At 38.1% G+C, this 12473-nt stretch overlaps 1 protein-coding gene across 2 annotated transcripts in view; it reads right to left on the bottom strand.

Annotated features, from left to right (window-relative positions):
• Positions 1 to 12473, bottom strand: part of LOC136260843 (tyrosine-protein kinase receptor TYRO3-like) — a 31571-nt gene extending 19098 nt beyond the window's left edge. Inside the window, exons 1-4 of one of the 2 annotated variants that reach the window (XM_066054726.1) lie at positions 12079 to 12473; positions 4987 to 5141; positions 4702 to 4902; positions 739 to 868 (exon numbers count right to left, since the gene is read on the bottom strand). In XM_066054726.1, the coding sequence (XP_065910798.1) occupies positions 739 to 868; positions 4702 to 4902; positions 4987 to 4996 (341 nt within the window). In that variant the 5' untranslated portion in view covers positions 4997 to 5141; positions 12079 to 12473. The remainder of the gene's footprint in view (positions 1 to 738; positions 869 to 4701; positions 4903 to 4986; positions 5142 to 12078) is intronic. The other variant, XM_066054727.1, reaches the window with a different exon arrangement.

Below are 12473 nucleotides of genomic sequence, written 5' to 3'. Positions count from 1 at the left end.
AACAAAAATAATATAACATTAATACATGTCACAAAGGTGCACTAATGAAATTTTCAGTAATACAAGACCTACTTTGATCATGCATGTAAGTAATTGCAAAACAGCATTAGAAATTTTCTTGAATAAGCATGCGTACAAACTGTATAAAAGTATTCACCACAATACAAACTGTCCTACTAATATGAACAAACATCTTGTTGGTAAAATTTGTCTAATCACAAGATATGAACTCTTGGTTTGGTATGATACATCAGTTATTGGTAATCAACACCCTGTATGAGTGATGTAAATACTGCACAATTAAACTACAAACAACAAAACAGGGCCGGATCCAGGGGGGTTCAAAGGGTTCCATGGAACCCCCCTTTTGAAAGAGCCTCTCTTACTCGAGATACTCTAATAGAGCAGTCAAGATCGAGATACTCTAATAGAGCAGTTACAGTATTCTCAGTGTAGCAGGCTACATGTGGAGTTATAAATAAGGAAATATAGTTGGTGAGGGTATCTATGGTGAGGGTCAGCTATTGTCAGCAGGTAATAACTTTTTTTTTTTCTTTCTTTTTTTTTTTTTTTGGTCTTCGACTTACAGCTAGGCTGAAGTTGCAATTTCAGAGTGGAACCCCCTTTTTAAAAGTCTGGATCTGCCCCTGCAAAATGGCTAATCGTCAAAAAAGGCAGCTAATGTTTGAACATTTCATCAGAGATGTACAGTGTATGCATATACAACTCATTAGATACCTGTTATGACTGCACTTCCATACCAAAACAAATCCAATGCCAAAAACCATGATAATTGATATCACTATTGCCACAGCAATTCCCACTATGCCAGCCACAGGAAAAGCATCATCACCAGAGTTTGGTTCTTCTGTGGTATTTACATTACAATAGAGTAAACAACATTATTATGTTCAAAAAATAGTTATATGGATGCATTATGAATTTGTAAATCAAAAGGCCTGAGGTTTTAGTGTGCTAATGCAGCGAATGTGCTATATACTAAGGACCTGAGGGTGTATAAATTTCACAGACTATACACTGTGCTCGTATAACTGCTACAGAGTTTGTTACTCCGGCATAATATAACAGATGCAGAAAACCAAACCATAGGTTTGCCCAATAGGTATCCATTCCTTACAAACAGAGATAAAATGAGAGTAATGGCTCTGCTACTTCTACAACAGAATGAGCCATGGAAGGGGTAACAATTAGAAGTGAACGTATGTGAGAGTCACATGAAGAAGTTTGTGGACATTTGCTATACTCTGTTCAGTGGCAAAAATGCCAGCTGAAAACTATCAAAATGAAATCATACAGTACAATAGTACTGTATAGTAGAGATCACAATGGAGTAGGCGTGGCCCACGAAATAACATCACCCAAAAACCAGCTTCAATTTTCCCCAATGATGATAAGGCAGTATTGGTTAGGTAAAACTAAGGCCAAGAAAGCTTTCAGATCGACCCGAAATACTTTCAACAAGTTGCTACGGAATTTTAAAAGTAATTTATTTAATGGAATTTTCTATTGACTGATGCCTTCAGACAAGCATAACTCGATAACGGCTAAGGCTATGGGCTTGATTTTTTCACTATTTGACATCGCTTCAACCTGAGAGGTGCCTTTTGATATACTGCAGTACATACAATGCATTCTTCATGGACTTACCAATGTCCTCCTTTGTGTCCCATTCATCTTTGCTGACAGCAAAAAGTGTCGATTTGGCGGTAGCCTGTGATGGCTTCCTTTCATAACAGAAATCATCCGTATTTTTCATAGTGGCTATTTTGATTGTGGAGCCAAGGTGCTTTTCAAACAGTGCTTGATCCGTAACGGGTTGAACATAGCCGACAGCGAAGCAGAATACTTCACTTTTCAGACAATAGGGTGCGTGGCACCATTTCTTCTTTCAGTATGCATGGATTGCAGAGGCGCTTTTTGAACAGTTCTTGATCCGAAATGCTGTGTAACAGGTTGAACATAGCTAACAATGAAGCGTAATGGATACTTCGCTTTTCAAACAATAATTGATATAGATGGGGCACGTGGCACCATTTCAGATGCGGTATGAGTGGGTTCACCAGTCATAATAATATTTTCAAAAAAAGTTAACAAACAAGTACACAGAAAAATTTGGAATTTTCAACTAGAGTAGGGACCATAGCACATCGATAAAAAGTGCTGAAACAAGCTGGAGTTGTGCACGATATTAAATCACAGTAAAACAATAAGAAGTGTTATATCCCTACTGCATTCAAGATACCATTATGGAGATGCACAGTAGAGATATAACACTTCTTATTGTTTTACTGTGATTTAATATCGTGCACTACTCCAGCTTGTTTCAGTACTTTTTATCCATGTGCTATGGTCCCTACTCTAGTTGAAAATTCCAAATTTTTCTGTGTGCTTGTTAATTATTGTGTTCTGTGTACCTCATGTCCATTTAGCAAGTTTCCAGGTGTGTGACATGTAGAGCAACTCTCTACAAGCACAATGATGCTAGAAGATACCCAAATTGGGGAAATTTTGGCATGTCAAAATGGCCTTAACCAATGCCCATAGCAAATTCCCCAATACATTTGGTCTTGGGTGTTTTGGGGTCACTTAATAAGTGGAGTAACAACCCATGACATGTGATAGATACTTCAGATTCCAGACTAGATTTGGAAAGAGCAGTGAATTTTGATTTAAATGAGCTATGGCAGAAGGAAATCAGAGGAAATTTAAGTTTGTCATTTTGGGATTGAAAATAACTTTCTTGTTCTATAGTGAATTCAATGGCTGATATTTGGCAAGGAACGCTCTAATGGCATTCCGACCCCTTGACACCCATTACCCTCACTACACTGAAACAAGAGCATAGCTCTCTGTAGGTTAGTTTGCAAAATTTACAGTGTTTCTGTGATTAAACACAATAATGTTCATTTTTGTAGCACAACTTTTCATATGTATAACTTAAATACAGTCTAAGAAAGATTTAAGGACTGCTCAAAACAAATGCCACAATTCTACCATGATTTAATTACATTAAATTTGTGTAATATGTTTAAGAAGGATGCATCATTTCTACTAACAAAATTTCAGGCAAAACAAAGCTGGGAAATAGCAATGAGTAAAAATGCTGGCATAATACATAGGTGTGATTTCTGTATGGTGGACACTACAGAATATAAACTTTGCACATTTTGCTCAAAAAAGATTGATAGAACAAATAACAAATCAGAAATAAAATTATAGTTTTTTTGAGCAAGTGAAGATTGACATACTCTAATACAACAGTCACACACAATAATTATATAACATACAACAATATGTATATAGCTTCTTGTTATGGGTAGACCAAGTTGTATGGATAAGACATATTTTGTTTCTATTCACAAGACACAAAGATGGCTTGTGGTCAACTTTGAGACTTGTTCAAAGCATTATTGCACGCTAATACAACACTTAACAACTCATGCTTTACACTTATTTATTTCTATTCCTTTCATTGCTGGAAAAATATTCCACTAGAGATCGAGACATATGATAGTGTGTCATCCAGCAGACAAGGAAAGCTGGTGGTGGTGCATGATAGACAACTGTGTATAAAACAGGAACCAGAAAATACAACTTTTATACACTGAAACATGATGTGATTATTTTTGTTGTTAGCAGAACAAACCATTCTTGCTTTATATAGAAAATGGGAAAACTTTCATAACAACCTTAGGCTACAGCAGTTCAATTAACTTCAAGACATGCACCATCTTAATTTCTTTCCAATTTCTATATCTTTTGTATTACGTAAATAACCCTCATGTGCACGTATACATATTTGATTCAGTGTTAATTTTTTAATTATAAATTATTGTACAGACCCAGTTAAAGCATTGGTGAGGTACTCATGACTTTTTAAAAACAACAAGTGAAATTTGTCATCACATGTACTAGACTGTACAGAATTTCTTATACACCTTGGTAAACTACAAGTGTATCAGGCTACATACCTCAAATAGAATAAATCCAACTGAATACGTAGAACTTATAATGCAAAATCCAACATATGTAAACATGATCAACATATCTAATGCAACAGTCAATTGTAATGAAAATGTATGTTATAAATCCTGAAATCAAACCAGGGCGCCAATTATACCAGCATAATTTCAGGCTGACAAAAGCATCAAGCATTATGTCAGCATAATAGGACAATTTTCAAGAATTTTAATTAAAATGCACAATGCGCGCACCAAAATACTGCAAAACATGAACACACTGCACATTATCACTGCTTATAATATCAAAAAACCTTGCAGTGCTATTAGTTTTACTATTTCTTGACTGATTATTCACACTCTATGGTGATAAGATCGAGATACTCTAATAGAGCAGTCACTTATACTCTAATACAGCAGTCAGGAAATGCAGATATACTCTAATAAAACAGTCAGCTCTTGAGCATAATCTTGGTTCTGAGAGCATAATTTTGAACATATTAGGCTGGATTTTTGAGCACTGCTCAAAAGCATAATAGGCTATTTTAAAGCATAATTGGCTCAAGCCTAGACCTATACACATTTTATATTCATTTTAGTAAGTGCTAAGCTACTATTGTCAACTGTTCATTCTTTGAATGACAGTTTTACTATTTCTAATTGGTACATATATATATATATATATAGAGTATATCCTTATACTTGTTAATACTGTTCATACCTGTACTTATGTTGTAAGAACGACAATTGTTTGGCTCATCATCAAGCAAACGAGAAGGAACACCCATATAATAGGTTCCTGGGCTATAGCAGTCAAATTGATAATCTAAATCAAGTCGAAGAAACACTGAAGTACATCCACTAATAATTTCATAGTAGATTGGACAACTATCTTCACAGATTGAGGGGAGCTTTTTTTTTTCTAGGTTACATGGTGGAAAGAACGAAACACAAGCTATATTTTTGAGGATACGAGAGCAAGACATATCTTCAGTGCTAATATTACCTGAAAGCATCAGTAGTATATCTGCTTCTTCTCTTACAAATGGTTTATTTGCAACATCTACAGCATAGCCAAATTCAATATTGTTGTTGCTTGTTATTATGTCATTATCAAATAATAATGAATAGCATTCATTTTCTCTTGGTGGTGGGATACACCTACAAAGATAATCAATACATAATCCTATACGAAATATGTAATATTTACCATAACGCTCATGACAGTTTAATGGTTTATTAATTTTGTGATGGCTAATGGATAGATAGAAATAAAAGTGGTGACTAAATGTGTAAGTAATGGTTTAGCCAATTGCATTTTTGTAAGTGTCAAAAACAGTCACCAGCACTGTCACCACTATAGGTAGATTTTTAAATACCCATTTTTTATGTGATAATCTGAAGTATTTTTAAATTTGCACTTTCCCATTTCACTTTGTGTGTTCATCTAGTAGGTATGATGTCAGTGACAATCACAATTTTAAAAGAATCACATAATTTCAAAAACATTGTATTTAGCTTTGTGATTATGGTATACAGCTGCAAAAACATAATGTATCCCTCTCAGTAATCAGGGTAACCCATCAAGTCAAATGGTAGAGTGATACAAAGATAATTCAGCTTTGCCACAACTTCTTTGTGAAAAATAGTTTGCATAGACAATGAATTGAAATGCTTGGATAGTTTAGTTATAGATGATACAACTACTTTCAGCCTGCAGTATGTAGTGTCAGAAAACCTGCATATAACATATGGTTACAGCTAGGTTTAGGTGCATTACCATATTTCTTTCAGTACTCTATTCAAATTTTAAATTTTCTTGGTACACACAGAGCTATCCCACTGGAGACATATAAGAAGACTATATAGGCCTGTTAGTACAGGGAATTTGAGTTTTAGGCGTCTGGTGCCAAGACACCTATTTGATCTGTGCCAAGGAAGCGTTGATTTATCTACTTGTTCTATACCCACACATTACACAGACTTACTGAACAAGATCTGCCTCATTGCCAGTTGAAGCTATAGTATAGAGAATATAAAGTCACACATGTGAATACAATGTATTATTGTCATACAATCTTATATTTTTCCTGATGTTAACAAACAACTTAAAATACGTATATGCAACTAATCCTACTCCAAATGGTGCATTCCCCACCCCCACTAAAGCAAATCAGCCATGCATTTACATGGCATCTTTGTACCTTGACTAATCGCTATCATTCATATTTGGGAAGTCTGCTATTTTTTGTATCAGTACATTTGTTAATTGTACTCACACAGAGAGGCGGATCCAGAGTTTGGAAGAGGGAGTGCACAAAGGTAGTACGTAGGTATATATGAGGAGGGTGCAGCCCACTAGAGATTTGAAACTGTTGTACAGAGCAGTTTTTGCATACAAGTATTTAAATTAATTTTTAAGTGTATACTATTAGACATTCAACACTTTTTCAGTTATGGCTATACTAGCTACAAGACTGAAGCAGAGATTTCTACTGATTTTGTGTACAAAGCTGTATGGCATAATAATGCCATAGTCTTGTGCAGCCCAGCTGCCCACCACTGATGGGAGCAGTATGAGCAGCATTAATGGTACCTTTGTACCTATACTATACAGATGTCAAAAGCATTGTGGGGCAAGCCTGATCCAGAAGACTTGTTAGATACATGTGCATATATGGTAGCTAGCTATAGGATCAGTAGGTAACACTTGACTTGGGTGCCATTCAGTATAAACTTTATTAAAGCTGGAATGTGTTGATCCCTTGGACAGTGACAGACAGTGGTCTTTGTTGACATATCACTATAGCTAGCTATGATCAATACATTCATATTGTTTTGTAAGAGGGAGTGTAATTATCGTAGATCAGGAAATTTTTGTTCGAGATAATTTTGTTATACAATATATTCAATGTGTTATATTTTTGTGAATGGCGTAAGCCAAGAAAATATTTTACCAATGACTTTTTCTGTGCAACAAATAATCATGTAGCTATTCATCTCAATACTTTATCTGTGGTCAGTTCACCATTGTCATTGTCGTAGTTAGGAGACCCTTACTTTGAAGAGACTTCACTGCATCCAGACTATACCAAGGTGCGTACCACTCACTATGCACCTGATATAGTATTTTTCATTTGATGTTCCCATTCCCGTTTTTCTGGAATTCTACTTACCTTGTTGTTAGTCTCCTATGCCAGAAATAAGCATGCAAGATACATAACACACTTTGTTACAAGTGCTTCATGATGGTGGGAACTGCAGCAAAGTGGGAGGTTGATTGTTGTGTGCATGGGTATCACATCTACAAGACCCCTAAGATGAAGAATGGTAATCAATACTTACTGACGTTGATGTGTGCATCAACTCGCTTCCCTGAAGCTATCTCCCTGAGGAACATAAAAGCTCCTACCATAGTTAAACACTTAGTCAAGTTTTTACCTTAGTGGGTTTACCAAATTCTCTACAGTCTGACCAAGATAGTAATTTTAAGTCAGGCTTAATGCAACAGGTTATGTTCCAGTTGGGCATAAAACAGTACAGGTCATCAGCACATCATCCTGAATCCCAGGGTGCTCTGAAACGTTTTCATCAGACCCTAAAGAATATGCTACATACTTATGGTTTGGAATATGGTAGAGACTGGGATGAGGGAGTACACCTTGTGTTATTTGCAGCCCAAGAAGCGATGCAGGAGTCATTGGGCTTTAGTCCATTCAAGCTAGTGTTTGGTCGGACAGTTCGCGGACCACTGGAGGTACTTAAAGAAGTATGGTTGGGAGAGGATGATTCAGTTAAACTGTTGGAGTATGTGAGTAGGTTGCGTCAACGAATATTAGATGCATTGGACATTGCTAGGAAGAATTGAAGAACTCACAATCCAGGATGAAGACCTGGTATGATAAGAAAGCTAAGTGGAGACAGTTTCATGTTGGTGAGAAGGTGTTGGCGCTTCTGCCTATTCCCAGTCAACCACTCCAAGCCAGATATTATGGGCCTTATGAGGTGATTAAGAAAGTTGATGAGGTTAACTACATTCTTAACACCCTAGGACACAGGAAAACCCAAAGGTTATGTCATGTCAACATGCTAAAGAAATACCATCAACACCCAGGGGAGACAGCATCAGGTGGAAAGGAGGTAGCAGCAGTGATGGCATGTACAGCAGAGAGTGTGAGAAGTGAACAGCCAGAAGGAAAGGAAGATGTCTTAGCAGGAAGTCCAAAGTTGAAGAATTCAGACATATTGAAGGAGCTGCAGGGAATTAAGCGTTCACATTTGACTCCTTCAGAACAAAGTGATATGATGCAGCTTATATTTCCTGACACTCCTACTCAAACTAACATTCCACAGTGTAGGACAGGCTACACCCATCAAACAACACCCTACTGCCTGAACTCTCTTAAGCTGAAAGTGATGTGACAGGAGATAGAGTATATGCTACAGAATGATTTGATTGAGGCAAGCAGTAGTGAGTGGAGTTCTCCTTGTGTACTGGTCCCTAAGCCAGATGGAATGTATTGTTTCTGCACTGACTTTCGTCAAGTGAACAAAGCAACTAAGTCTGATTCTTACCCCATATCATGCACGTGTGGATGATTGTGTTGACAAAGTGGTGAATGCTACAAAGTTAGATTTATTGAAGGGATACTGGCAGGTACCTCTTAGCAGTAGGTCCAAGAAGATCTCTGCATTCACCACCCCAGATGGACTGTTCCAGTACAAAGTTATGCCATTTGTCATGAAGAATGTGCTGGCAACCTTTCAGCATCTCATAAATGAACTGATATCAGGACTGGAGGGTTGCAGTGCATATATATATATTGATGACGTAGTAGTATATACCGATACTTGGAGCCAGCACTTAACTTGAGCTCATGCTTTGATTATCTGAAGACAATCTTACAGTCAGTTTAGTAAAAAATGAGTTTGGCTGTGTTCACATGGCATGCAGAGTAACATCACCATCTGAGAGTTTGGCCTCCACTTGGTGATGTAGAGTTGAATCACTAGATGAAGATGGGTCAGACCTTATAGGAGAATGTTGGTTGTACAGCAGAGGAGAAAAGTCCATAGAGCTGGAAGCAACTGCTGCAACTTGACTCTTTACAATAGTGGTAAGAGAAGGGCCAGACGAACCATTGCCAGATGTGTCAGGGATGGCTAAGGCTGTACAGCCAAAAAAATAGAAGGGAAAACACCAGCATCCCCAGAACTACAGTCATTAATAATGGTTGTAAGTGGTTGAGCAGTCTGTATATGGGCTTCATTTGGAATATGCCGAAGAACTTGCACTGAACGGGTGTTCTTGAGGTGCAGTACACCTTGCTAGTTCCAATGATACTTTGGAACCTTTTGATGATGAGATATTATCTGGTCTTCAGTCGAAGCATCCATTCTCTCCTCTTGACTTAGAGTTTCCTGAACCACCTGGTGATTCTTGTCAGTTTCATGTGCTGTTGTTACTCGTGCATTCTGTAGTTAACGCTGCAGGTGGTCTAGATTGTCTATGCCCCTAGCATTTCAAGGAGTTGATTTCCAAGTCTACTAGGGAATCAGGGATTCATTTTTTGAAGTCTCTTACCTTCTTGGTCAACTACATATTATCAGGGAAGTTCCATCCTGTTTTTCAACCATTCTTTTTTGGGGCAAGTCTTGTGGCTTTATGAAAGCCTGGGGGTGCTCTCCGCCTGACTGTTGTTGGTAGTATATTTTGTCATCTCGTTACAAAGACTGCTTGTCTTTGTTTAGGGAGTGAGTTGGGACATTTCTTTTGCCCAGTGCAGTTAGGTTTTGGAACCTCAGGTGGCTGTGAGGCAGCAGTTCATGCTGCCCATCAGTTTTTGTTATCAAGTTCTCATGGTTGTCCACTAGTCCTACTCAAGGTGGACTACCACAATGCTTTCAATAGCATCAGGTGTGACCACTTTCTTCATCTCATGAGGGAGAAGTTTAGTTGTTTATTTTCCTTTGTCTGGCTTGCTTATTTTGTACCTCAGCTCACCTGTTTTTTGATGACTCAATCATTCCATCTGCTACTGGTGTGCAGCAAGGCGATCCCTTGGGTCCAGTCCTTTTCAGTCTAGCCATCCATTCCTTGGCTAGTGAACTTGTACCAACATTTAATGTGTGGTATCTTGATGATGGCACTCTTGGTGGCTCACCACAGTCTGTTTTAGCAGATTTTACAACTATTCTAGAACAATCTTCTTCCCTGGAGCTTTCCTTGAACCTTTCCAAATGTGAAGCATGCATTGCAGGTGCATCTTACACCACTTTTGTTGATGAATTACAGTCAGTTGCACATGGTGTCCGTCTTCTTGATTCTTTAGAGGTGACTTTGTTGGGCTCCCCTATTCTGTTGATGCACTACCTTCAAGTTTTGAGTCCAAGCTTGGATGTATCCAGACTCTTATTACACATCTGGAGACTGTGTTTACTCATGATGCTTTTATCTAATGCATCATTGCTTTGCCATCCCCAAGTTCCTTTATCTCCTGTGCACTTCTTCATCCTGGAGGGTTTCTGGACTCCTAGAGAAGGTTGATGAGTTTATTCACTCTTCTCTCCAGACTGTTACCAACGCGTGGGCGCAGTCTAATCTTCCTGCTGCTAAAGTTATCTTTCTTCCCTTCATAGTACTTCCAAACTATTGTCTTCTATTTTGTTTCCTTCAGGCTTAACTGTTGAATCTTCTCTCCTCCATGAGGTTCTTGACCAGTGGTCCGCTGAGTATCCTATGCTCCTGAGGACCTTTAACATGGTTGGGATAAACTGCTTTATGAACACCATTTTTCATCGATTTTTGACTCTGCCTCTGATGCTAAAACAAAGGCTCATTTATTGTCAGTTTTCTCCTCAGAACCTGGTGCATGGCTTGGTGCTCTCCCTGTACCTTCCTTGGGCACTTAGTATGCATCTTGGAGTTCCCATCGTTGTCGAACACACGTGTGTTTAAAGTTGATTTTTTGGTACGCATGGTTTGTCTTGCAGGTGTAGTGGAGGCCGTATTCCTCAGCACGCTGTAGTGAATGAAACTATTCGTCGTGCTCTTGTGTCTGGAGGTGTACCTGCTGTTATGGAGCCTGTCGGTGTGTGTTGTGATGATGGTAAGAGGTCAGATGGCATGTCATTGATTTCTTGGTGACGGGGCTTACCCTTGCTCTGGGACTTTACCTGTTCAGACGCCATCTAATTTGTCTACTTCTGTGCCAGCTGGCAAACTCTCCAGAGTCAGCTAAATTAAGAAAGTATTCTTCTTTAACTACTTCTTTTTATTTCTCACCTCTGTGTTGAGACCCTGGGTGCTTGGGGATCATGTGCACGTTCATTAGTGCGATGGATAGGTTCCCGGGTAATGGAGCAGCCTGGTGATAATAGAGCCACCTAATTTTTGATTCAGAAGGTTGTTATTGATGTTCAATTTGGCAATGCTGCATCAGTAATGGCAACGATTCCATTGACACTGGATTGGGCAGAGTTTGCTTCTTTTCCCACAGTTTAAGCAAGGCAAAGACTTTCTTTTTATTTATTTGAAATGTGCTGTATTTGTTTTCTTGTAAATTATGCTGTATATAATCTTGTGTGGTGTGTCATTTTCTGCATCAACACTTTCTTAAAGCTATAGTGAGCCAACCGTAACCTACCAATCTAGTTGGAATGATAAGTGCGCAATCACTGTACATGCATTCTGCCTCCACTATCAGCTATGCAGGAATTATATATTGACTGTAATTGCATACTAATGTATCACTCATGCCGCTAAAATTTAATTACTGAACATGTTTATCTTCCCCCCACACATAGTTGTTTTGAGTTGAAGGATACTTGTCAAGGCAATTTTCATGTGTGCGTTCTATTAGGATTTTTGCAAAAACAAATGTAATTTCATTTTGACCCAGTTCACCTGGAATCCACCTACATTTCATAAATTTGCACACCACATATAGTCACATGGGCACTCCAGGGATAATCCCAATATGAAAAAGTTTACCAGCATTCTACATAAGTAATTTCAGGTGTGCTACATAGATACCAGTCAGCATAAAGTATATAGTTACTTGTACTCCCTTCAATAGCAACATGCATATCATGATACCTGTTAAATTAATGCAGTTGGGCAGGTTAGTATTGTTGACATTGGGTTCTAACAGTGGTGAGCCACAAGTCTGCAACTTTATGGCCACATCATCCATGTCATTCTCCCTTAGTATCCTATAGATTTCTTCCACTTGACTGGCACATGCATACTATTAATCATTTCACAACTTTCAGCACAAATTCTTTGAATATATCCACTTGACTGGTCACAAGGTGGAAATATAACATTACACAAAAATCTGTTCAACAACTCAGTGCAATTTCCATCAGTGGTTGTGTTACTGAGAGAAAGTAATAGTTCAATAGCATGATTCTGGACTATTTCATTGAAATATGTAAAAACTGACAGACCAGAGTATAACGCACAATCTATTGATGAGTTCTGAAACTGAT

This window comes from Dysidea avara, chromosome 7, assembly GCF_963678975.1.
Source record: "Dysidea avara chromosome 7, odDysAvar1.4, whole genome shotgun sequence".
NCBI lineage: Eukaryota > Metazoa > Porifera > Demospongiae > Dictyoceratida > Dysideidae > Dysidea > Dysidea avara.
Note: the sequence above shows the minus strand (reverse complement) of the source record. Positions and strands in the feature narration are given on the sequence as shown.